The sequence below is a fragment of the Carettochelys insculpta genome, chromosome 1, assembly GCF_033958435.1.
Source record: "Carettochelys insculpta isolate YL-2023 chromosome 1, ASM3395843v1, whole genome shotgun sequence".
Classification (NCBI taxonomy): domain Eukaryota; kingdom Metazoa; phylum Chordata; order Testudines; family Carettochelyidae; genus Carettochelys; species Carettochelys insculpta.
Window position 1 is genome coordinate 259,273,444 of NC_134137.1, and position 26,880 is coordinate 259,300,323.

Consider the following 26,880-nt stretch of genomic DNA (forward strand, 5'->3'; position numbering starts at 1 on the left):
ATACCACTAGCACTTCTAAATGCTCCCATTCTGGACCTCCCTCAAGTTCCATCTAAACAGAGCCTCCTGGAGAAGAAGAAGAAGAAGTCTCTCGTGCATGTGAAGTCAAAGGTGGGGGGACAGCTGGGGGACAAAAAGCAATTCTGCCTTCCTTCTTTGAAATTCAGTGTTCCCAGCTTTAGGTCCTCAGTCAGCCTTAGATGCTGTTGTGACTTCTGCTTCTTTATCCTCATTTTCTTGGCTTGGTGGTTCTATGGAACCTGCAGACCCCTTACCTGAGGGGATGAAGGGACCCACAATCCAGGAAAGAGGTGCGTTCTGCATCATGTAAGCCATCAGCTCATCCACATATTCCTGGGCCCTGCTCACCATCTCCCGGCTCTGGGTCAGGAGGCTGCTGGAGAGATCCTGGAAGGAACCAACGCTTGAGAAGGAGGCACGGAGCTCTTCCATGTTGCGATACACCTGCTGCACCTTATCCTGAAGGCTGGTGGGGAGGCCTTGAATGCTGGATACTAGCACCTGGCAGGCATCCTGCAGCTGCTGGAGAATGCTGCGGGACATGGCCAGAGTCTCAGACTCCATCTGGTGGAGAAACAAACCCAAGGTTTACGTTCACCACAGACACACAAAGATGGGACTTGCTGCTACCTCTTCTGGAGATTTCCTCGTGCTGGAAGCTGTGCTGAAAAGGATAGCAGGGACAGAAACCAGGAGCTCTTTCATGGAAAGAGCATTGGCTTTAGCCATTCTTTCCATAGAAAGGGAAGCTATTTGGCTTTTAGGACTCAGGAAGCCTGTATTACCATTGTTTGCAGCCTGTGACACTAAGAGACATAAGATGCCTGGAACAGAGCTCAATCAGGGTAGAGCTTAGGGATCTCCTTATCAGTTAGGTAAGAATGGCCACACTGGGTCAGACCAAAGGTCCATCCAGCCCAGCATCCCATCTGCCGAAGGTGGCCAATGCCAGGTGCCCCAGAGAAGGAGAACAGAAGACAATGATCAAGTGATTTATCTCCTGCCATCCATCTCCTGCAGGCCAGGGCACCATACTTTACCCCTGGCTAATAGCCATTTATGGACCTAACCTGCAAAAATTTATCAAGCTCTTTTTTAAACCCTAACAGAGTCCTGGCCTTCACAGCCTCCTCCGGCAAGGAGTTCCACAGGTTGACTCAGCGCTGTGTGAAGAAAAGTTTCCTTTTGTTAGTTTTGAACCTACTACCCATCAATTTCATTTGGTGTCCCATAGTTCTTGTATTCTGGGAAAAGGTATATCATTTTTCTATATTCACTTTCTCCACACCATTCATGATTTTATACACCTCTATCATATTGCCCCTTTTCCAAACTGAAGAGTCCCAGTCTCTAGCCTCTCCCCATATGGGTCCTGTTCCAAGCCCCTAATCATCTTAGTCGCCCTTTTCTGAACCTTTTCTAATGCCAATATATCTTTTTTGAGGTGAGGAGACCACATCTGCACGCAGTACTCAAGATGTGGGCGTACCATAGTTTTATATAGGGGAAGCATGATCTCTTTTGTCTTATCATTCATCCCTTTTTTTTTTTTTTTTTTTTTTAATAATTCCTAACATCCTATTTGCTTTACTAACTGCCGCTGCACACTGCGTGGATGTCTTCAGAGAACTATCCACTCTAACTCCAAGATCTCTTTCCTGATCTGTCGTAGCTAAATTTGACCACATCATGTAGTACGTGTAATTTGGATTGTTTTTTCCAACGTGCATTACCTTACACTTACCCACATTAAATTTCATTTGCCATTTTGCTGCCCACTCACTCAGTTTGCTGAGAACTTTTTGTAGTTCTTCACAATCTGTTTTGGTTTTGACTGTCCTGAACAACTTGGTGTCATCTGCAAACTTTGCCACCTCACTGCTTACCTCATTTTCTAGATCATTGATCAACAAGTTGAACAGGATCGGTCCCAGGACTGACCCCTGGGGAACACCACTAGTTCCCCTCCTCCATTGTGAAAATTTACCATTTATTCCAACCCTTTGTTTTCTGTCTTTTAACCAATTCCCGATCCATGAAAGGATCTTTCCTCCTAGCCCATGACTGCCTAATTTACATAAAAGGCCTTTGGTGTGGGACCGTGTCAAAGGCTTTCTGCAAATCTAGGTATATTATGGTCCACTGGGTGCCCCTTGTCTGCATGTTTATTAACCCCTTCAAGGACTTCTAATAGATTAGACAGACACGACTTCCCTCTGCAGAAGCCATGCTGACTTTTGCCCAACAATTCGTGCTCTTCTACGTGCCTTGCAATTTTATTCTTTACTAGTGTTTCTACTAATTTGCCTGGTACTGATGTTAGACTTATCGGTCTATAATTGCCAGGGTCTCCTCTAGAGCCTTTTTTAAATATTGGTGTTATATTGGCCGTCTTCCAGTCATTTGGTACCAAAGTGGCTTTAAAGGATAGGTTACAAGCCACTGTTATTAACTCCGCAATTTCACATTTGACTTCTTTCAGAACGCTTGGGTGAATACCGTCTGGTCCTGGAGACTTGTTACTATTCAGCTTATCAATTCACTCCAAAACCTCCTCTAATGTCACTTCAATCTGAGAGAGTTCCTCAGCTTTTTGTCACCGAAAAAGGCTGGCTCAGATTTAGGAACCTCTGTAACATCCTCAGCCGTGAAGACTGAAGCAAAGAAATCATTTAATCGCTCCGCAATGGCACGGTCTTCCTTGGTCGCTCCTTTTATATCTTGATCGTCCAAGGGCCCCACTGCTTTTTTAGCAGCCTTCCTGCTTCTAGTGTATTTAAAAAACATTTTACTATCTTTTTTGAATTTTTGGCGAGCTGTTCCTCAAAGTCTTTTTGGCTTTTCTTACTACATTATGACACTTAATTTGGGAGTGTTTTTGTTCCTTTCTATTTTCCTCACTAGGATTTGACTGCCACTTTTTAAAAAGCTGCCCTTTTCTCTCACTGCCTTTTTAACATGGCTGTTTCGCCATGGTGGTTCTTTGTTAGGTCTCTTACTGTGTTTTTTTATTTGGGGTCTACATTTAAGTTGGGCCTCTAGTATGGTGTCTTTAAACAGTTTCCATGCAGCTTCCAGGGATTTTAGTTTAGTTACTCTACCTTTTAGTTTCTGTTTAACTAGCTTCCTCATTTTAGTGTAATTCCCCTTTTTGAAATTAAAGGCCAGAGTGTTTGACTGCTGCGGTGTTCTTCCCAACACAGGAATATTAAATGTTATTATATTGTGGTCACTATTTCCAAGCGGTCCAGTAACAGTTACCTCTTGGACCAGATCCTGTGTTCCAGTCAAGACTAGATCGAGACTTGACTCTCCCCTTGTGGGTTCCTGTACTAGCTGCTCCAAGCAGCAGTCATTTAAGGCATCAAGAAATTTAATCTCTGAATCCCGTCCTGAGGTGACATGCACCGAATTAATAGGGGGATAATTGAAATCTCCTATTATTACTGTGTTTTTTATTTTGATAGCATGACTAAAGGTTTGAAGGCTATGCTGAGGTAAAGGGAGGGCAACACTTAGCTACTCTAACAAGAAGGGAAGTGAAGCCCCTTGGACACAGCATTCACGAGTGACCAATTTGAGATGTATTCGAGGAACACTTATGTGCAACCCTGTTTTCCCTCAAGGTAGGAGGGCACCAGGTATCTGTTTGGTTGAGGAGCTCAGCAGCTACCTTGCAAGGCCCAAAACACTTTTCAGCCTCCGAGCAGAAGGACAAAGCTATGCACATACCCTTGTCTCTTCCACGTCTGTGATCTCACTGCCTTTTGGCTGCTTTTGACTCCAGTTCAGCCACATCTCCTGGAACTTCTCCCGGGCATCTTGGAGCCTCACACCTTCTTTGATGTATTCAATCTAGAAAGGGATTGAATAAATCTCTCAGTTCCTCTAGCTCTACTGCTTGAGGACACAACTTCAACCTGCAGACATTTTGTGTTCTATAAGCCTATCACGCCCTGGTCCACACAGGATGAAGTGGAAGAGTTGCCTGGCCTGAAAGGCAGGGGAGTAGGGCAAAGGAGTCCAAGCCACCACCAACTCTATTTGCCCAGGCACTGGGCTAGGGTTTACTAGTAGACCGCCTCCTGAAGCGGAGCAAGTCCTTACCAGTCCGATGACCTGACGAAGCTGGGACAGAGCCTCATTGATGCTTTGGCTGGTATGCCTCATCTTGTCTAGGGAATAGCGGTAGGCGCGCTGGCGGAGTTTGGCCGACAGGGAACCCAAACGCACAAAGTAGCTGCGATGCTCCAGCGCTTGTGCTGAAGACGCTGCAGTCCCATCCATGGGTTCAGCAAGTTCAGCTGAAGGGAAGAAGAATCTGAGGGTAAGCCTTCCTAAGAGCTTGGGAAAGGAGGACAAGCTATACTCAACTGCCCAATGCTACCCCAAATTCTTGACAGAATAGCCCTTCAAAAAGCCACGAGATCAACCTCTGCCTTTAAGGCGGCTAATAACTGACCCCAAACAAAGAGGGCTAGGACTGTTTCTGCACACTTGAAATGGACTCCAAGAAGTAGTCCTAATTCATGCCCATAGTACCTTCGAGCACCACCCTTTCCCCATTTGCTCACATCATTTTCAATGGGCATGTAGCCAGGAACTCGCTTGGCCAAGAATGTTACACATGAAAATGCTGCCCATCTGTCAGCCAGTGCAGGCTGAGAGGCTTCTCAGTCTTGTCCAGACAAGTTGGGACCAAAGGGAGTGTTACTTTGCTCTTTGAACCCATAGCCCTGTCCTTTGTGTTCTCACCCAGTTCCTCCTCCGTCATGGGAAGGTAGTGATCCAAGAGCTCTTCTGACTTCCCCAGCACTGCTTCCATTCCGCTCATGGCCAGTTGGCCCATTCTGGATTCTGCTACTGTGCTCATGCTGTCCGTCACTGCTGACTTGGTGGCCTTCAGCCCATCCTGCACAGCCTCCTTCGTCATGTCTACCACTCTGCTCATGGCCTCCTTGACATCTATCAGTCTGGAGGAGACCGACTCCTGTGTGTCGGGCACAGCCTGGAGAGAAGGGTCAAGCAAGGCATTACTGACCAGACATTCAGGGCAATAAACCACATTGGCCCAGGGAGTCGAGTCACTGGAGGATGTTTACCACTTGTCCATCTAGACATGGAGAACTCCCTACCTTGCTCGGGTGACCATATTCCTCCCCCACACCCAGCCTTACGGAACATGGCCATTTTACAAGATGCCCTATTGGAGTCTTAATGTGAGTGAACTGCCTTGAGTCCTGGCCTGAGGTCAGGAATTGTCCCTTGTTCAGCCCAAGAGGGCGTCAACTCTTCAGTAGAAGATCTGCAGCTTGCTATCAGGCCTTAGACACCTGCCTCCACCTTCAGTGGCGTTCGTAAAATATTGCTCAACATGTCATTGTGGGGACAGACTTACCATCTCAGCAGTCTGCTGAGGAGTTGGTAGAGTCTCCTCCACCTTCTCTACTTCAGCAACAGCCTTAGTCCCTGTTGAGAGACAGCATATTTCCATCTGGTTTTTTGGGTTTTGCCTGACTGAAAGAGGTTAGAGCATCCCTTGTTGTACAGGGATCTGCTCATTTTGCAGTTGGATCTCCTGCAAGGATTATTGCTCTTGAAAGAAAGTTAGCTGAGCCCGAATCTTTACTTCCTGGCCACAATGAAGGCAACTGCAGGTTCAGCAACAGTCAGTGTCAACAAACCCCTTCCTTATCCTCTAGGTGGATATTTACATCCCTGGGCTTCTGTACCTTTCTACACTACCATCATTCCCACCTCTAATATTGCAGGCCTACATTTCTTAAGCACCTATGGTCAAGTTGTCACACACACACACACACACCTCTGCAGAGACTTCACTCACCCTGAGGTTCAAATACAGGGGGAACTGACTCGGGGCTGCCGACTGCAACGTTGGTTATGGATGTCGCTCCCTTCTCTGCCAGGTCACACAGAGACTTGACATAGGGATGGCTCTCCTTGGTGGAGGCATAGGCAGTTGCAGCCAAGTCACAGGCAGCATTCACTAGCGGTAGACTGGTCACCCTCTTCAAGACAGTCTAGGGAGGCAAGGAGGAAAATGAGCAAGTCAGAAGCAAGGCTGGAGCTTGGAGCCACTCATTACTTTTCAACTGTTATCCCCGAGTCCAAAGGATTCTCTAATGGTGCAAGAGGCTACAGAGCTAGCACACCTAACAGCTATGTCTCACTTGAGAGAGATGAGCCTGATCAGAAAGGTCACTGGACAGGGAGGGGAGAAGTGGTTTTAAATAGGGTAAGCCAGACATCTTTTGTCTTTGTCAACTGAACCAGTGATGCCTAAGAGGCAATACCTACCTGCTGTTCCTCCTCCCCATGCTCCAGGGATGCCATCTTTGTATCCTTGCCATTAGAATCCATAGTGGAATTAGATATGCCTGAAGAGAGAGAAGCTTACTTTGCAAGTTGTAACCCTTCCTAAGGGAGCTACAGCCCTTCAAAGGGAAGAAGATGGTTCTACTCCAGAGAACAGCCAATTGGTAGCCCCAACAGCTTAACAAGTGGCTGGTATGTAGAACTTACTCTGTAAAAAGCAGTGGAGCCAAGAATTTTACTAGATAAGAAAATGCTCCTCCTTTCTATCTGTCACATAAGAGTCACCAGAAAAAAAAAAAAAAGTGGTCTCATTTTTATAAGCCCTTTGAAGGCTGTAGATTCTATTGGTTCTAAGTTGCTTTTAAGTGCATGAAAAGCACATGAGTCTGTCACAGGAGAGAAAGGGCTTAAGACCAACTCCTTCACAATATAAGCACAGCACACAGGCACAGCCAAACATTTCTTAGGAGCATAAACAAAAAGACATGACCAAGGAAGGATAAAAACAAAAAAGAAAGACAGAAAACCCCCTTCAAAACCTTATTCCCAAGCACAACCCCCAACCTACCCAAGACTCCAAACACTGCCTTATTTTTCTTCCCCTCTGGCAAGATTTTATACACTCCTGGTGATGTCATTATGAGGGAGTGCTGAAATAATGAGGACTGACAGTTTAGGGAGCCAGTGAAAGAAAGCTTTCACTTCCTTGACCAATAAGAGAATGCAAATCCCTTGGGGACTGCAAAGTTTGGGCCTGAGTTCTTCACCATATGTGATTCCAATTATTCCCCCGGGTCTTCTGCTGTCGTCCAGCTGAATTCACTGATAGCACTGCTGTCTTGAAACAGTTGCTAGTTAGTATAGATCAAATGTTCTAAAGAACTTCTGTGACAAAAAGCTATTGACCTTCATTGCAATTGACCATGGGAAAAGAGAGAGACAAGGGAAAATATTGAAACTGAACTTCTGACTTTGTTTTGAAAAATCTCGAAAAAAGAAAAAAATATATAAACCTTCTCTGGTGGTAAGGTTGCAGAGATCCAGATGCCTGCTTCCTCTGCACGTTGCTCATAGCTTGAAAGTGAAAACTGGCCCACTCTAGCAAAGAGTGGCATTCTACAGACGTATATTTTTCCAAAGGGTTAGGACACTAGCCTAGGATTTGAGCTGCTGCTGTCAATTCCATCCTCTCCCACAGAGCTTGTGTGTGACCTTGACCAAGTTGCTTAGCTTCTCAGTGCCTCAGTTTCCTCTCTGACCAGTGGGGATGATAGAGCTACTGTACCTCACAGAAGTGTAGTGAGGTGCTCAGATACTCTGGCAATCAGGACCATATAAGCACCTTAGAGAAGGATACATTTTGTTAGGGAACAAAAGTTGGGTCGGGTAACTGGCATAGCCCTTCCTCACTCCTCTTTCAGCCCCAATTCAGAAAAAAGAAGCAGAACAAGTTCCCTTTCTGTGATGGGCGAGAGACAAGAGTTTTAATTCATCCCTTTGTAACATCACCCACTGTGTGTTGAAGTAAATGACTGAACAAGATACAAGGCAATTGAGAAGCCAGCCTGTATTATGCACGTGCCCTAGGACATACTCTGAAGATCTACGTCTTCTTCCCTCATGACTGCCCATTCTCTGCCCATCTCGAGTGGGGAAGGCAGTAGCAGCCCTTCCACTGCCTACTATCCCATCAGCTACAGAACACGTCTCCCTACTCAGCCATTCTGCTGATCCCAAAGTCGCCCTTCATGACCTGTCTGCTGTCCCATTTTGGCGAGCCTTAGTCTAGACAGGTTTTGGAAGGAATCTAAATGTGGCAAATGAAGCATGGAGCATTTCTATGGTACAGTAAACGTCTTGCATGTTGTCCTGAAATTTGTTCTTTACTAATCAGTAGGATGAGGTGGATGGTCATCGGGGGCAGGGGAAACGTGTGAATCAGGGCAATAATGCAGTGCTTTGGAACTTCAAGAAGGAAATTAATATTGTGAAGGTGCAATTTTTAAAACATCTCTTGAGGGGGTAGACAGCCACAACCGCTATTGTTTCATCCAAAAACTGCTCCCCCATGCAGAACCATCGCTGCCACTCTCTTTGATGTTTCCAGTGCCAATGCAGCCTTGCTGGGTTTTGTTCCCCCTGATCATTGAGGAGCATCTGTTGAAATTGTATTCCAGTGATACTCACTGGTCCAGGAGCCAAACTAGCAACCAGTGTTATGCAAAGGAGCCACCATCATTTGAATTAATTATTGCATGTATTATAGTACTACATTGAGTTTTATACTATCTATGTCATTCACCTCATCAAAAAGTTAATAGCTTAGTGCAAATTGATAATTTAATTGGTCAACAAAAGACATCCTGATGGATTAATGATTAAACCACAGAATTTTCCTATCATCTTCTCGAGACATGTCAGATATGATGCATTCAATAGACACTTATACCTTGTGAGGGTCTGTCTGAGTATCAGAGCTATATCCTATCTTGAAGAGGCCAAAATAAATAAGAAGTCTTGCAAACTTTGACTCTTTCCGCGATTAATAGCAGTTTATGCACCCCTAAGGAATCCTGTAAGCAGGGCAGCCAGCAGATTTCAGCAGGCCCTGGGCAGGTGGGAGGGGCATCTCTGGGCAGCTGCAAGAGGTGGAGCCCTGCACAAAGCAACAGGGCTGAGGACGAGCCTACCCAAGCCAGCCCTTCAGCAGTGTGTGCCACCCAGGGCTCTGGGTGCTACCTTTGCAGCTGTAGCCTCTATAGTGGCCAAGCACCATGGGGCCTTTTAAATTGCCAGGCCCCAGGACATCTGTCTTCTTTGTCCCCACTCAACGAGCCCATCTGCAAACTTCATAAATCTCCGGCCTCGTCTACTTTGGCTGGCATCACTGTCAGCCCCGGTGCCAGGGCTGCTGTGTTTCCAAGTGGCTGGCAGTGTAAGGTGCTTGACCTCTGCTCTGCCCCAAGCCCTGCCCCCACCTTGCCTCCACCTGCCCGTGCCCCATGCCACCCCTCCGCTGAACACTCACCAGCTGGACATCTCCCCTCCCCCACGGCTGTCCTACATCAGGGGAAGGTCCCACTGCTAACTTTCTAATGCACTAAGCCGAATACCTCTGCTGCACTCCCTGCCCCTCTCCTTCCCACGGGCGCTGTGCGTGCCCCGCCCCTTCCCCAAGGCCTTGCGTCTGGGTAACTCCATTGCATTTCCCTCCACTCTTCACTCTCCCTCAACCTCACTCACATTCACTGCGCTGGGGTGGGGGACTCAGGTGTGTAAGGGGAGCTCTGCCCAGGGATGCAGGCTACAGAAGGAGCCAGAAATGAGCGGTTCCGTGTGCAGGAGAAGGCTCCTGGGACAGGGAGTTGGTCTGGGAGGGGCAGGAAGGCTCCTCCTGGCTCTGGCCAGGGATAAGGGTTTGGGTGCAGGAGAGGACTGGGGGCCGGGGCAGAGAGTTATGAGGCAGAGGAAGGGAGGTGCAGGCTCTGTGAAGGAGGTTGGGCGCAGAGAGGATTCTAGGCTGGGGTAGAAGATTCAGAGTCCTGACAGTACGGACTACAGCTCCCATGTTATCGTTTTAGGGGAAAAGGCAATATGCCAAATTTTGGAGACTCCAAAGTAAGACGCATAAGTGTTCCCACACACTGACCCCAATCCTGCGAACATGGGTCTCGCTGCCAGACGAAGGCTCAAGCCAGTTAGATTTGGTCTGAGTGGGGAAGCTAGAATCTGTCACTCCTGACTCCAATGCTATGAGGCTTTTGCTTGGCAGGATGAATCCAAAGCTTTGACAAGAGCTAACCTTTTATAAGACTTGCTTTTGGCAGGAGTTTGGATTTTGCTGCATCATGTTGTAACTAGTCACTTTGCAACATAATCACTTTGCAATGCAGGTTAATCTGGAGATCATTTTACATCCGTCTGCTGACACCTTCTACACGCGCCGTGCGCTATTTCAATGTTCAAATCGAAGTTAAGCGGCGAGACGTCGAAATCGCTGTTCCCATCAGAAGACGGGAACAGCGTCCTCCTTCGACGTTCAACGTCAAAGTAGGGTGTGGGTAGACAATCCGCGTCCCCTTACTTCGAAATAGCGGTGTCCTCCATGGCAGCAATCAGCTGAGGGGTTGAGACGTGCTGGCCAGCCCCTGCAGGGCTCTATGATCTCTGCACTCAGCGGTTCTTAAAGCCGCAGGGACCTGGAAAGCCCGTAGCAGGAAGCTGGCGGCAAGCGTGCGTGCAGCAGCCCTGCCACGAGGTCCCTGCACAGCCAGAGGGACACCATCACGGCGGCCAGCCAGCCACCCGAGCACACCCAGAGCTCCCCTTCCGGGCCATCCCAGGGCTCCCAGGCCTCCAGGCGGCCGGGTAGGAAGCGGGGCCCCCCCTCCTGGACCGACCCTGAACTCCGAGACCTGCTGGGGCTCTGGGGTGAGGAGGAGGTGCTTCACGTCATGGGGAGCAAGCGGCGGAATGCGGAGGCGTTTGCCCGGCTGGCTGAGGGCCTGGCTGCCCGGGCTCACCCTGCCCGCGCTCCTGACCATGTCAGGAGTAAAGTCAAGGAGTTGCGGCAGGGTTACGCCAAGGCCCAGGATTCAGCCAGCTGGTCTGGGGCTGCCCCCGCTGCTTGCCCCTATTACTGGGAGCTCAGGGCTATCCTGGGCCCCCGGGGCACCTCCTCCCCCCCAGCCACCATTGACACCATGGCTGACGAGCCCCAGCTACCCTCGGAGACAGGGTCGGGTCCAGAGGCCAGCCCTGCCCCCCGCCACGCCTAGAGCCGGGACCCTCCGCCCCAGCCACCGAGTGGTCCAGCGAGGAGCAGGAGCTGGTGCTGGACGTCCCGTCCTGCAGCTCCAGCCGCGTGTCTGCTGCATAGGGATCTCTGAAGTCTGGCAGTGCACTGTCAGGTACGTACCCCACAGGGCGCAGACCCCCTGAGCATGGGGCAGGGGCACCACTTGACTGGGGGCCCCACACATGCCCAAAACACCGCAGTCTGACATGGCCCAGGCAATGCACAGCACAGGGATGGTGCCACAGCCACCAGTGCCCAGCAGCACCTCCACCCATGGACAGCTCCGTGCCCCACCCCCGGTGGGAGGAGAGAGGGGCGGACCACTGGAGGGGACCACCCACAGGATCACTGCACGCACCAATGGGGGATGGATGCGGGGGGACACAGGCCCTTGGGGGGATGGGGGGTGGGCCATGGGTCAAGGCTGGGTACTCACGGCCTCCCATCCCCCCTATTTCTGCAGCCACACCATCCGTGGTCCCCAACAGCCCTCCCAGACCACCGGAGCACCACCTCCCGGGGTCACCACCTGCCGCAGTACGGGCCCACCGCCGCCGAGGACACTGCCGAGGACACCGCCGCACCACCACCACCTATGTCCCGGAGGCGGCTGCGGCCCTCCGGCGCCAGGCGGACCTCATGGAGCAGAGGCTCCAATTCGAGGAGCGGGAGGCTGCCTGGCGCCGGGAGGCCTGGTGGGAATTCATGGCCACATTCAACCGGGTGGCCAATGCGTTTGAGGAGCTGGTGGCCAGTCTTCCTCCCCCTGATGTCATCCGTGCTGCCCTCTTCGCCACCCTGCCTGCTGCTTCCTGCCTGCTGTCCCGCCCGATGTCCCGCCTTCTGCCCCACCCACCAGCTCCTCAGAGCAAGAGCCACCCGGGGCTGAGGACCCGCCTCGGCCATACCTCCCCGTGCTCCCGGCGCCCAGCCGGCCTCGCCGGGGACCCCGGGTGACAGGGGGACCGGCCAGCCGAACGCAGCGGGGCTCGCGCCCGTCCACTCCCGCCCCAGAATGATGGGCGGATGTGGCGTGCCCACATCTCCCCCTTGTACAGAGTTGTCCCCACCACTGTATATAGTTATTTATAGTTGACCCCCCCCCGTAATAGTTTGTAGAGATGTCCCAATTGTATATGGTTATTATTTTCATTGAATCTGTTTTATTTCTGCTAATATTATTTATATGCCAAAAAGAGGAGACATTTTTGTTCTTGTAAAAATAATGATAGTTTTATTTTTCCAAAAACCTGTGTCCCGTGTGTTTTTGGTGAGGGTGAGGGGTGGGTGCTGGGGCGGGCTGCAGGGATGGCTGGGGGGGGTCACTCACTGGGCCCCCTGGTAAAAGTACTCCCTTAGCGCCTCCCGGACCCTGTCCTGGTGGGCCTGGTGGCTCGGGGCGGCGGCTGGCTGGCTGGGGGTAGGCTGTTGCAGCCTCCTGTGCCCAGCCCTGCACGAAGGCCTCCCTCTTGCTTTCCACCAGCTTGTGGAGTGTGCAGCAGGCCCCCACAACCTGGGGGGTGTTTGGGAGGCACAGGTCTAGGCGTGCCAGGAGGCAACACCAGTGGCCTTTCAGGCGCCCGAAGGCTCGCTCGACTCCTTGTCGGGCGTGGTTGAGTCGGGTGTTGTAGCGGTCCTGGCTATCAGAGAGGTGGCGTGTATAGGGCCGCGTAAGCCAGGGCTGGAGGGGGTATGCCACGTCCCCCACAAGGCAGAGGGGTACGGTGGTGGTGTCCCCCAGAGGGATCTCCCTCTGGGGGATGTAGGGCCCCGCCTGCAGTCGGTGGCATAGTCCCGAATTCCGGAAAACGCGGGCGTCGTGGGTAGAGCCAGGCCAGCCCACGTAGATGTCCTGGAAGCGGCCACGGCTGTCGACCACGGCCTGAAGGACCACAGAGTGGTAGCCCTTCCGCTTGATGTAGCAGCCACCACTGTGGTCTGGGGCGCGGATGGGGATGTGGGTCCCATCAAGGGCTCCAAAGCAGTTGGGGAATCCCATAGCGGCAAATGTCTTGACGGCCGCGTGCAGGTCCCCAGCTCGGATGACCCTCTTCAGCACCAGGGCACTGAGTGCAGGCACCACCTGTGGGGAGGGATCATGAGTGCCTGTGAGGGTTTGCAGAGTGTGACCGCCTTCACCCAGGCCCCCCTCACCCAGGCCCCTGTCCTCAGCCCCCCTCACCCAGGCCCCCCTTCCCAGCCCCCTTCCCAGGCCCCCCTCCGCAGCAGGGAGTTCAGCCCCAGGCATCCTTTCCTCCATGAGGACAGCCCCGACAGTGGCTTTTCCCACTCCAAACAGCTGTCCCATGGAGCGGTAGCTGTCTGGAGTGGCCAGCTTCCAGTCAGCTATTGTGACCCTCTTCTCGACGGGGAGGGTGCGCCGCATCCGGGTGGCGTGGTGCCTGAGTGCGGGGGTGGGCCACTGGCAGAGCTCCAGGAAGGTCTGCCGGCTCATGCGGAAGTTCCGCAGACACTGCTCACCATTCCGTTCCCCCATAACCAGGTGCTCCCACCACTTGGTGCTTATTTTTAATTAAGGATGGGGGGTGGGGGGGGATCAGGTTAATAGTAGGGGTGCTATTAAGGGCAGGTTACACATGCACCAGAAATTTTGCAAGGTTCATCAATCTCTGGGCTAGCCTCCTTTGGCTGGCACAGCTGTCATTTCGGGACGCCATGCTCCTAAAAGCAACAGTGGTAGGGGTGCTTGACCCCTGCTGCTTTGTTACCCAGCCCCATTTCACTCCCTCCCCTGAGTACACTCCAGTCTTGTTCCTCCCACTCCCCGCAGGCCACTGAACACTGAGCTGAAGCAGGGAGGAAAGCTGCTCTCTTTCTTACTGCACAAAACCTAATGCCCCTGCTTCCTTCCCTGTCCCTGGAGGCTCACGCCCCCCTAGCTCTCTCTCTCCCATACTTTGCTCACCTTTACCAGGCTGGATACTGGAGCAGTAGGACATGAGCTGCAGGAAAGCGCTCCCACTAGGGCCAGAAATGAGGGGTTCAGGGAGTGGAAAAGGGCTCTGGGCTGAGGCAAGGGGGTGTGGTATAGGGAGGAATAGAGGTGGGGGCTCAGGTAGCAGACTCCCAGCCCCACGAACTACAATTCCAAGATGCTGCTGCAAGGACCTTGTGGCCTGTAAGCCTGAGTAGGTTGTATGCTGCCTGCCTCTCCACCCAGAAGCACTGGCCCTGGAGCTCCCCTTGGTTGCTCTTCCTGGCCCATGGGAGTTTTGGGGAACGGGCAAGTGTACAGAGGCCCCTGTGCCTAGGGTCACAGCCTGCTGCTGCCTTCCAGAGCGAGGGAGAGCCTGTTGCAGCCGGGAGGCCCCGCTCTATATTTCAATAGCTGACCAGAAGTGTAAGGGTCCCTTTTTGATGAAGAAGCAGCCAAGCAATGAGTTCAGTATACCCCCAGCACCCTTTTTCTGTGAGCACTGCAGCCCCCTACAACTAGTGCACATGCACATCTAGCAGTAGAAGCAGCCTTTCCCCCCACAGCTTGTTTTGGGGGGGTGGGGAACCCACAGTCGTGTATTTCACCAGAAGCACTTGCATTTCTCCTCATTGCTTTCACTAGACCTTCACACTGGCCTTAACCCTAAGGGTTCTGCAAATACCAGTTCATTTATCCATCTGTAGCAGGCACTGTTCAGGAGATTCCCAAGGTTCAATTTAGAATGATCACCCTTGGCATGTGTGGGTTTATTTTTGTTTTTTTGTTTTTTTTAAAAAAGAAAACTATGAAGAAAAGACCAGCCCCCCTGCACTAACAGAGTTCAGGCACTAAGTCACAGAAGTCACTACTACTAGTCATGAGTAGATCAGTCATTTCTTCCCAAGAACTCTCCAGCAAAGCATCACTTTACCCACATGGAGACACTTGCAAATGGGACCACTCTAAATGGTGCCCTCATTCAAATGTGGAGATTGTGTCCTCATGCTACCTTCAGCACATGCACTACCCCTGCCCAGCCTGTCTCCTCTGTAGTCACTGCTGTATCATCAATAACTAAAGCTCTTATGGCATCTGGGCTATTACATGAAATTAGAAAAAAACTAACCCACATACCGGAGCATAATGTTTCCCACACCTTGCAATACTAGTGGACTATTGAGTACTATGATCCAAGAAACTGCACCACACTGTTAACAGTGCCAGTCATCTTTACTGTTTGCACATACAGCTGGGGTGGGGCTACCCATGCAGCTTGGATGTGGATGACTTTTAGGTCCTTGGGATTCCAAAAAGCCCATGCCATGCTCGAGCTGCTTGTATTGCATATGTGGCACTACTCTCCCTCTCCTCTGCCCCCAACTTGTTTTTAAAAAAAAAAAAAAAAAAAAAAAAAGCTGTTCAGAAAATAGTGAGTGACTCCCCACCCCCAGAGTGGAAGGCACAAAGGTAGGTTCTAGCAGAGCTGCACTGGTTGCCTCCAGCCCTTGCTCACTGAAAAGCGCTGAAGGCAGATCTGCTACAGCCTGATCTCCAAAGCTCAGGAATGATTTGTCCTAAGGAGCTAGTGGTTGCAGCTGAAGAATCCTTCTCCAACTAGCAAGGTGCTAAGACTTGTTTGCGATATGTATGCAGAAGCTTGCCTCCATGTGTGTCATGCTTCTGGCTGATGGTTACCACTCAGAAACAAGGATTATAGCAGGATGAGTTACAAGCACTGCTCTCTTCTGCAGACCCTGTGCTCGGCGACTCAACAGGACACAAACACCAAGTTCAAATACAATGACATTTTATTGTGGACACTGTAGTATTATCTGAGCAAAGGAGCAGTCACAATACCTGGGCCCTGCTCAGGCAAAGCCATCTGAAGCCTCAGTTAGTCACATTCCTTCCCTCAGATTTAAACAGGTCAACCAAGAAACAAGCGGAGGGGCAGGTCAACAGCTGGCATACATTAATACCACTAGCACTTCTAAATGCTCCCATTCTGGACCTCCCTCAAGTTCCATCTAAACAGAGCCTCCTGGACAAGAAGAAGAAGTCTCTTGTGCATGTGAAGTCAAAGGTGGGGGGATAGCTGGGGGACAAAAAGCAATTCTGCCTTCCTTCTTTGAAATTCAGTCTTCCCAGCTTTAGGTCCTCAGTCAGCCTTAGATGCTGTTGTGACTTCTGCTTCTTTATCCTCATTTTCTTGGCTTGGTGGTTCCACGGAACCTGCAGACCCCTTACCTGAGGGGATGAAGGGACCCACAATCCAGGACAGAGGTGTATTCTGCATCATGTAAGCCATCAGCTCATCCACATATTCCTGGGCCCTGCTCATCATCTCCCGGCTCTGGGTCAGGAGGCTGCTGGAGAGATCCTGGAAGGAACCAACGCTTGAGAAGGAGGCACGGAGCTCTTCCATGTTGCGATACACCTGCTGCACCTTATCCTGAAGGCTGGGGGGGAGGCCTTGAATGCTGGATACTAGCACCTGGCAGGCATCCTGCAGCTGCTGGAGAATGCTGCGGGACATGGCCAGAGTCTCAGACTCCATCTGGTGGAGAAACAAACCCAAGGTTTACGTTCACCACAGACACACAAAGATGGGACTTGCTGCTACCTCTTCTGGAGATTTCCTCGTGCTGGAAGCTGTGCTGAAAAGGATAGCAGGGACAGAAACCAGGAGCTCTTTCATGGAAAGAGCATTGGCTTTAGCCATTCTTTCCATAGAAAGGGAAGCTATTTGGCTTTTAGGACTCAGGAAGCCTGTATTACCATTGTTTGCAGCCTGTGACACTAAGAGACATAAGATGCCTGGAACAGAGCTCGATCAGGGGAGAGTTTACGGATCTCCTTATCAGTTACATGACTAAAGGTTTGAAGGCTATGCTGAGGTTAAGGGAGGGCAACACTTACAGCTACCCTACCAAGAAGGGAAGTGAAGCCCCTTGGACACAGCATTCACGAGTGACCAATTTGAGATGTATTCGAGGAACACTTATGGGCAACCCTGTTTTCCCTCAAGGTAGGAGGTCACCAGGTATCTGTCTGGCTGAGGAGCTCAGCAGCTACCTTGCAAGGCCCAAAACACTTTTCAGCCTCCGAGCAGAAGGGCAAAGCTATGGACATACCCCTGTCTCTTCCAAGTCTGTGATCTCACTGCCTTTTGGCTGCTTTTGACTCCAGTTCAGCCACATCTCCTGGAACTTCTCCCGGGCATCTTGGAGCCTCACACCTTCTTTGATGTATTCAATCTAGAAAGGGATTGAATAAATCTCTCAGTTCCTCTAGCTCTACTGCTTGAGGACACAACTTCAACCTGCAGACATTTTATGTTCTATAAGCCTAACACGCCCTGGTCCACACAGGATGAAGTGGAAGAGTTGCCTGGCCTGAAAGGCAGGGGAGTAGGGCAAAGGAGTCCAAGCCACGAGCAACTCTATTTGCCCAGGCACTGGGCTAGGGTTTACTAGTAGACCGCCTCCTGAAGCGGAGCAAGTCCTTACCAGTCCGATGACCTGACGAAGCTGGGACAGAGCCTCATTGATGCTTTGGCTGGTATGCCTCATCTTGTCTAGGGAATAGCGGTAGGCGCGCTGGCGGAGTTTGGCCGACAGGGAACCCAAACGCACAAAGTAGCTGCGATGCTCCGGCGCTTGTGCTGAAGACGCTGGAGTCCCTTCCATGGATTCAGCAAGTTCAGCTGAAGGCAAGAAGAATCTGAGGGTAAGAGCCTGGGAAAGGAGGACAAGCTATACTCAACTGCCCAATGCTACCCCAAATTCTTGGCGGAATAGCCCTTCAAAAAGCCATGAGATCAACCTCTGCCTTTAAGGCGGCTAATAACTGACCCCATACCAAGACGACTAGGACTGTTTCTGCACACTTGACATGGACTCCAAGATGTAGTCCTAATTCATGGCCATAGTACCTTCGAGCACCACCCTTTCCCCACTTGCTCACATCATTTTCAATGGGCATGTAGCCAGGAACTCCCTTGGCCAAGCACGTTACTCATGAAAATGCTGCCCATCTGTCAGCCAGTGCAGGCTGAGAGGCTTCTCAGTCTTGTCCAGACAAGTTTGGACCAAAGGGAGTGTTACTTTGCTCTTTGAAACCATAGCCCTGTCCTTTGTGTTCTCACCCAGTTCCTCCTCCGTCATGGGAAGGTAGTGATCCAAGAGCTCTTCTGACTTCCCCAGCACTGCTTCCATTCCGCTCACGGCCAGTTGGCCCATTCTGGATTCTGCTACTGTGCTCATGCTGTCCGTCACTGCTGACTTGGTGGCCTTCATCCCATCCTGCACAGCCTCCTTCGTCATGTCTACCACTCTGCTCATGGCCTCCTTGACATCTGTCAGTCTGGAGGAGACAGACTCCTGTGTGTCGGGCACAGCCTGGAGAGAAGGGTCAAGCAAAGCATTACTGACCAGACATTCAGGGCAATAAACCACATCGGCCCAGGGAGTCGAGTCACTGGAGGATGTTTACCACTTGTCCATCTAGACATGAAGAACTCCCTACCTTGCTCGGGTGACCATATTCCTCCCCCACACCCAGCCTTACGGAACATGGCCATTTTACAAGATGCCCTATTGGAGTCTGAATGTGAGTCACAGGCAGCATTCACTAGCGGGAGACTGGTCACCCTCTTCAAGACAGTCTAGGGAGGCAAGGAGGAAAATGAGCAAGTCAGAAGCAAGGCTGTAGCTTGGAGCCACTCATTACTTTTCAGCTGTTATCCCCGAGTCAAAAAGATTCTGTAACGGTGCAAGAGGCTACAGAGCTAGCACACCTAACAGCTAGGTCTCACTTGAGAGAGATGAGCCTGATCACAAAGGTCACTGGACAGGGAGGGGAGAAGTGGTTTTCAATAGGGTAAGCCAGACATCTTGTGTCTTTGTCATCAACTGAACCAGTGATGCCTAAGAGGCAATACCTACCTGCTGTTCCTCCTCCCCATGCTCCAGGGATGCCATCTTTGTATCCTTGCCATTAGAATCCATAGTGGAATTAGATGTGCCTGAAGAGAGAGAAGCTTACTTTGCAAGTTGTAACCCTTCCTAAGGGAGCTACAGCCCTTCAAAGGGAAGAAGATGGTTCTATTCCAGACAACGGCCAATTGGTAGCCCCAACAGCTTAACAAATGGCTGGTATCTAGCACTTACTCTGTAAAAAGCAGTGGAGCCAAAAATTTTACTATATAGATAAGAAAATGCTCCTCCTTTCTGTCACATAAGAGTAACCAGAAAAAAAAAAAAGTCTCATTTTTATAAGCCCTTTGAAGGCTGTAGATTCTATTGGTTCTACGTTGCTTTTAAGTGCATGAAAAGCACATGAGTCTGTCACAGGAGAGAAAGGGCTTAAGACCAACTCCTTCACAATATAAGCACAGCACACAGGCACAGCCAAACATTTCTTAGGAGCATAAACAAAAAGACATGACGAAAGAAGAGGAAAAAGAAAAAAGAAAGACAGGAAACCCCCTTCAAAACCTTATTCCCAGTCACAACCACCAACCTACCCTAGGACTCCAAACACTGCCTTACTTTTCTTCCCCTCTGGCAAGATTTTATACACTCCTGGTGATGTCATAATGAGGGAGTGGTGAAATAATGAGGACTGACAGTTTAGGGAGCCAGTGAAAGAAAGCTTCCACTTCCTTGACCAATAAGAGAATGCAAATCCCTTGGGGACTGCAAAGTTTGGGCCTGAGTTCTTCACCATATGTGATTCCAATTATTCCCCCGGGTCTTCTGCTGTCGTCCAGCTGAATTCACTGATACCACTGCTGTCTTGAAACAGTTGCTAGTTAGTATAGGTAAAATGTTCTAAAGAACTTCTGTGACAAAAAGCTATTGACCTTCATTGCAATTGACCATGGGAAAAGAGAGAGACAAGGGAAAATATTGAAACTGAAGTTCTGGCTTTGTTTTGAAAAATCTCGAAAAAAGAAAAAAATATATAAACCTTCTGTGGTGGTAAGGTTGCAGAGATCCAGATACCTGCCTCCTCTACAAGTTGCTCATAGCTTCAAAGTAAACACTGGCCCACTGTAGCAAAGAGTGGCATTCTACAGACACGTATTTTTTTCCAAAGGGTTAGGACACTAGCCTAGGATTTGAGCTGCTGTCAATTCCATCCTCTTTCACAGAGCTTCTGTGTGACCTTGACCAAGTTGCTTAGCTTCTCAGTGCCTCAGTTTCCCCTGGGGGGTGTTTGGGAGGCCCAGTTCTAGGCGTGCCAGGAGGCAACGCCAGCGGCCTTTCAGGCGCGCGAAGGCTTGCTCGACTCCTTGTTGGGCGTGGTTGAGTCGGGCGTTGTAGCGGTCCTGGCTATCAGAGAGGTGGCGTGTATAGGGCCGCGTAAGCCAGGGCTGGAGGGGGTATGCCACGTCCCCCACAAGGCAGAGGGGTACAGTGGTGGTATCCCCCAGAGGGATCTCCCTCTGGGGGATGTAGGGCCCCGCCTGCAGTCGGTGGCATAGTCCCGAATTCCGGAAAACGCGGGCGTTGTGGGTAGAGCCAGGCCAGCCCACGTAGATGTCCTGGAAGCGGCCACGGCCTGAAGGACCACAGAGTGGTAGCCCTTCCGGTTGACGTAGCAGCCACCACTGTGGTCTGGGGCGCGGATGGGGATGTGGGTCCCATCAAGGGCTCCAAAGCAGTTGGGGAATCCCATGGCGGCAAATGTCTTGACGGCCGCGTGCAGGTCCCCAGCTCGGATGACCCTCTTCAGCACCAGGGCATTGAGTGCATGCACCACCTGTGGGGAGGGAACATGAGTGCCTGTGAGGGTTTGCAGAGTGTGACCGCCTTCACCCAGGCCCCTCTCTCCCAGGCCCCTCTCCTCAGCCCCCCTCACCCAGGCCCCCCTCCGCAGCAGGGAGTTCAGCCCCAGGCATCCTTACCTCCATGAGGACAGCCCCGACTGTGACTTTTCCCACTCCAGACAGCTGTCCCATGGAGCAATAGCTGTCTGGAGCGGCCAGCTTCCAGACAGCCACTGCGACCCTCTTCTCGACGGGGAGGGTGCGCCGCATCCGGGTGTCGTGGTGCCTGAGTGCAGGGGTGAGCCACTGGCAGTGCTCCAGGAAGGTCTGCCGGCTCATGCGGAAGGTCCGCAGCCACTGCTCATCATTCCATTCCCCCGTAACCAGGTGCTCCCACCACTCGGTGTGGGAGGGGTAGCTCCAGAGTCGGCGGGGCACACGGCGCGGGAGGGTGAGGAGGGCCCGATGGTCGGGGGTGTCTCCTAGTGCTCCTGGGGAGGGCTTGCATTCCAGAAGCTGCTGGGCGGCTGCCTGGGCAGCATCTAGAAGGGCGCCTGCTCCGCGGGAAGTGACTTGCAGGGCTTCCAGCTCCTGCTGCACGTCCATGTCTGCGGGCTCGAGGTCTGCGAGGCTTGTATCACCAACGCAGGGCTGCTCGTGCGGTGCAGGCCGAGTGTGTCTGGGAGGGGCCCTTTAAGGGAGCGGCTTGCAGCTGCCCCGGAAGGGCAAGTGTGCTCTGTGACCCGGTCCGCGGGCTTTCCTGGCCCCTTCTTTCGAAAGAGGGGAATTGTGTGTGTGGACGCTCCGCGTTTCCTTCCGGGGCAGCTCTTTTCGGTGTTCTCCGGGGCTACTTCAACGTTGAACGTCGAAGTTGTCAGCCCTGGAGGACGTATAGACGATAACCGTCGAAGTAGCCTACTTCAACGTTGTGTCCCAGTAGAGATGTAGCCCAGGAAAAGGAGGCTGGCCAAGGGAGGGGCCTGTGACGGTGGGACCAACTTCCGTTCCGCCCTCTGATCACGAATCTGAGCAGAGTTCCTCTGGGCATCGTGCACCAGGCTCCACTCCAGCCCCTGTTTTTCTTTTTAGTTGTCCCCCGAATTTATTTGGGGCCCATGTATTTTAGTGGATCCTTCCTCTTGAGGAGGACCTTTTAGTCATGGCTGGGCTCTGCCCGCACACTCCCTGGTCCCCGATAGGAGCACGGGGCTCGGTCAGCTCAGATGGGTGGCTCTGGAGGCTCAGGCGGGCAGGCAGGCAGCTGGCACGGGACTTGGCCAGCTGGGGCTGCACCAGGGTCCCACAAGGGGCCAAGAACAACTATTTGAGCTTATTTTTAATTTTAAATATTTTTATATCAAGTTTCTGTGTTCATTTCAAATTCCAAGTTGGATTTTTTTTAAAGCGGGGGGCTGGAAGGTGGGAAAGGACAACTGGGGGGACATGAGGGTTTCTCAAAACTCAAAAGGGGAGCGTGGGGCCAAAAAGTTTGGGAACCACCGTTTTAAGGGAAGGGTGTGAGAAAAGAGTGTTTATCCCTCTGTGTCCCCTTCATTGCTCTCCCTCCAGGTTTCAACTGGGAGAGGAAAAAGTGGTGATACAGTCTCAGGCCCTGCTAACAGGCCAAGCTCCGCCTGCGTGAGATGCTCCTGATAGCAGACTGTGCAGGTGTTCGGACCAGGCGCACGCATGCTCTGCTGGGTTCTTTGGGATTAGGTCCCTCCCAGGAGGTTCAGCCGCACCACATGACCACAGAACCATGGCAGCACAATAGCCACATGCCTGGAGCCCAGTCATGTGATTAGGTCAATGTCAGCTGCCATTTCAAAATAAGCTTTTTCTATTTTTTTTTTTTGGTCCAATGGGGCTGCAAGGAAAAGCTTGAAAACATCCATTGAATGCCAGGGATTTGGTGATGGCTGCCTGTGCTGTCACCCAGACTCCAGCAGCGGGCAATGCAGCATCCATAGCAGGAGAGGTAACCGGCTCTTGTTGGCCCTGATGTGCGCCCACCCATTCACCCTCCCTCACTTTAGTAGGGAAAAGGCTGGCTGGGCTCAATGGGATCGGTGGCATACGGCCGTTGACCCCCAAAGCTCAGATTGTGGTCGGTGAATGGGAAGAGTTCCCAAATCCCACCCCCCCTCACCAGGAAAATGAGAAGCCGCAACTAGTACATTACATAGATCGGTAATCCTTCCTCTCTCTTCTTGCTATTTATCAGCAGCGATGATATAGGATAAACCTAGACTTTTCTATAGCCATCACTTGGCATCATTTAGCTGAATAGGGCACCTCACACCTCCCCGAGCTACTGAGTCAGGGCCTCTGCAGAAGCGGGCAGCTGCTTATGTGTCTGTTTTTAATGCTCTTATGTTTCCAGGTTTTTTTTCCCGATAATATTGCATCATAGTTTTGTCCATGGCAACGTCTCCATTAGCATCAGAAGATCGGACACTCCTGATAATGGAAAAAGTCACAGAAACGTTAAGAGGTCTGGATGGGACAACCCAGGCTCCCTGGCTGCTTGCTATTGTGGGGTGGGGGCTTCCCAGAATGGGTCCTACAAGTCGTCTTTTGTTCTATAATTGACAAAGCACATGGCTTTCTTTCCTTTTTTTTTTTATGCCAGGTCTGAAGTTTTCTCATAACTCTGAGGCAACCTGAAGATGTGGTTTCAGAGCTGTGTACAGAACGAGGTGTTTCCCCTTCTTGAAAATGTACCTTTTTAATGTGATTCACAATTGGAAAACATCTTGGCTGATGTAGTGCCTTCCTTAACCAGGGACAGGGGCTGCATTTACTTAACACCTAACTTCAGCACGCTAGCTCAAGCCATCTTCTCTCGTACTGTAGCTCGCGGAGCCTAGGTAACAAGTTGACCACCTAATATCATGATGAAAACATTGCCCCTCACTTGCATTCGGAATGCAGCTGAGTTTACGCTGGGCTTTCTGATATCTGGCATGTCCAGGACTGGACAGGTGCTGGATTGCCAAATTGCCTGGGACCACTGGATGTCCCCACCACGTGCTCCTGCCACTTCACCACCCCCACGCTCCTCCTGCTTTTTCACCACCACACATCTCCAGCTTCACCCCTGTAGCGCTCCCCAACTCCAGCTCCCGCACACCCCAGCTCAACTCCACCCCTGGCTCCTCTGCACCCTAACCCACCCCAATCTTAATCCTCCTTTCCCCCTCCCACAGCCCCTACCCAAGCCCCCTGACTCATGCAAACTTTGAGGGACCCAAGGGTTATGTCAAAGGCAACCCATGCATATCTTGGGAGACTACTGCATGCCACACCATCAAATTTTGTAGCATTAGCTCTTTAAATGGGACTATTTTTGCCAGAGGGCAGACCACCAGGATTTCTGGACCACCGGAGGCTGGATCAAGGGAACTTACTGAATTTAGCTCTATGGGTCCAATGTAAACTCAGACACTAATCCTAGTCAAGTCAGATGTTCATCTGTTCCCTCACAGGAGATGGGTAAGGAACTGGTAATGCTTATTTTTAGTTAAAGCTGGGGGAGAGAGAGAGGGGTCAGGTTAATAGTAGAGGTGCTATTAAGGGCAGGTTACGCATGCACCAGAAATTTTGAAAGGTTCATCGATCTCTGGGCTAGCCTCCTTTGGCTGGCACAGCTGTCATTTCGGGATGCCATGCTCCTAAAAGCGTCAGCGGTAGGGGTGCTTGAGCCTTGCTGCTTTCTTACCCAGCCCCATTTCACTCCCTCCCCTGAGCACACTCCAGTCTTGTTCCTCCCACTTGCTGCAGGCCACTGAACACTGAGCTGAAGCAGGGAGAAAAGCTGCTCTCTTTCTTACTGCACAAAACCTAATGCCCCTGCCCTGCTTCCTTCCCTGTCGCTAGAGGCTCACGCCCCCCTAGCTCTCCCTCTCCCACACTTTGCTCACCTATACCAGGCTGGATACTGGAGCAGTAGGACATGAGCTGCAGGAAAGCGCTCCCACTAAGGTCAGAAATTAAGGGTTCAGGGAGTGGAAAAGGGCTCTGGGCTGAGGCACAGGGGTGTGGTATAGGGAGGAATAGAGGTGGGGGCTCAGGTAGGGGACTCCCAGCCCCACTAATTACACTTTCCTGAAGAGGCTGCAAGGACCCTGTGGCCCGTAAGCCTGAGTAGGCTGTATGCTGCCTGCCTCTCCACCCAGAAGCACTGGCCCTGGAGCTTCCCTTGGTTGCTCTTCCTGGCCCACGGGAGTTTTGGGGAATGGGCAAGTGTACAGAGGCCCCTGTGCCTAGGGCCACAGGCCTGCTGCTCCCTTCCAGGAGCCATTTAGAGCTAGGTAGAGCCTGTTGCAGCTGGGAGACCCCGCTCTACATTTCAATAGCTGACCATAAGTGTAATGGTCCCTTTTGGATCAAATGGTTGATGAAGTAGCAGCCAAGCACTGAGTTCAGTATACCCCCAGCACCCTTTGTCTGTGAGCACTGCAGCCCCCCTACAACTAGGGCACATGCACATCTAGCAGTAGAAGTAGCCTTTCCCCACATAGCGTATTTCAGCGAAATGCTTGTCTGTCTTTCTCCTCATTGCCTTCACTAGACATTCACACTGACCTTAGCCCTTGGGCTTCTGCAAATACTAGTTCATTTATCCATCTGAAGCAGGCACTGTTTAGGAGATTCCCCAAGTTCAATTTAGAATGGTCAAGGTTGGCACGTGTGGGTTCTCTTTTTTTTTTTTTTTTTTTTTAAATTAAGAAAGCTCTAAATTAAAAGCCAGCCCCCCCTGCACTAACAGGGTTTAGGCACTAAGTCTACTACTACTACTACTACTACTACTACTACTACGTAGATTACTCATTGCTCCCAAAGAACTCTGCAGCAAAGCATCACTTTACCCACATGCGGACACTTGCAAATGGGACCACTCTCAATGGTGCCCTCATTCAAATGTGGAGATCCGTGCCCTTATGCTTACCTTCCACAGATGCACTACCCCTGCCCAGCCTGTCTCCTCTATAATCACTGCTGTATCATCAATAACTAAAGCTCTTATGGCATCTGTGCTATTCCATAAATTAGAAATAAACTAACCCCCATACTGGAGCATAAGATTTCCCACACCTTCTAATACCAGTGGAAAATTGAGTACTGTGATCCAAGAACCTGCACCCGTGTGTTAACATTGCCTGTCATCTTTACTGTTTACATATACAGCTGGGGTGGGGCTACCTATGCAGCTTTGATGTGGATGGCTTTAGGGCATCGCGACTCCAAAAAGCCCATGCCATGCTAAAGCTGCTTGTATTGCACATGCTGGCACTACTCTCCCTCTCCTCTCTACCCTGCCCCCAACTGGTTTTTAAAAAGCTATTCAGGAAATAGTGAGTGAGTGGCTCCCCACCCCCAGAGTGGAAGGCACAAAGGTAGTTTCTAGCAGAGCTGCACTGGTTGCCTCCAGCCCTTGCTCACTGAAAAGCTCTGAAGGCAGATCTCCTACGGCCTGATCTCCAAAGCTCAGGAATGATTTGTCCTAAGGAGCTAGTGGGTGCAGCTGAAGAATCCTTCTCCAACTAGCAAGATGCTAAGACTTGTTTGCGATATGTATGCAGAAGCTTGCCTCCACGTGTGTCATGCTTCTGGCTGATGGTTACCACTCAGAAACAAGGATTAGAGCGGGATGAGTTACAAGCACTGCTCTCTTCTGCAGACCCTGTGCTCGACGACTCAACAGGACAAACAAACACCAAGTTCAAATACAATGACATTTTATTGTGGACACTGTAGTATTATCTGAGCAAAGGAGCAGTCACAACACCTGGGCCCTGCTCAGGCAAAGCCATCTGAAGCCTCAGTCAGTCACATTCCTTCCCTCAGATTTAAACAGGTCAACTGAGAAACAAGCGGAGGGGCAGGTCAACAGCTGGCATACATTAATACCACTAGCACTTCTAAATGCTCCCATGCTGTACCTCCCTCAAGTTCCATCTAAACAGAGCCTCCTGGAGAAGAAGAAGAAGAAGTCTCTCGTGCATGTGA

The 26,880-nt window shown here is 51.1% G+C and overlaps 2 protein-coding genes across 2 annotated transcripts; both read right to left on the reverse strand.

The window, feature by feature from the left end:
- Positions 1 to 186: 186 nt before the first annotated feature.
- On the reverse strand, positions 187 to 6,402 carry LOC142007192 (perilipin-3-like). The gene is made up of 8 exons (XM_074983752.1): positions 6,340 to 6,402; positions 5,867 to 6,062; positions 5,736 to 5,747; positions 5,420 to 5,490; positions 4,777 to 5,029; positions 4,129 to 4,325; positions 3,754 to 3,876; positions 187 to 585 (listed from the first exon to the last, which is right to left on the reverse strand). Exons 1-8 carry the CDS (start codon positions 6,400 to 6,402, stop codon positions 187 to 189), a joined length of 1,314 nt encoding a protein of 437 aa, XP_074839853.1.
- Positions 6,403 to 16,251: 9,849 nt separating this feature from the next.
- On the reverse strand, positions 16,252 to 19,102 carry LOC142016090 (perilipin-3-like). Its single transcript, XM_075000288.1, has 7 exons — positions 19,040 to 19,102; positions 18,653 to 18,759; positions 18,241 to 18,521; positions 17,603 to 17,799; positions 17,228 to 17,350; positions 16,540 to 16,650; positions 16,252 to 16,473 (listed from the first exon to the last, which is right to left on the reverse strand). Exons 1-7 carry the CDS (start codon positions 19,100 to 19,102, stop codon positions 16,252 to 16,254), a joined length of 1,104 nt encoding a protein of 367 aa, XP_074856389.1.
- Between the last annotated feature and the right edge of the window lie 7,778 nt (positions 19,103 to 26,880).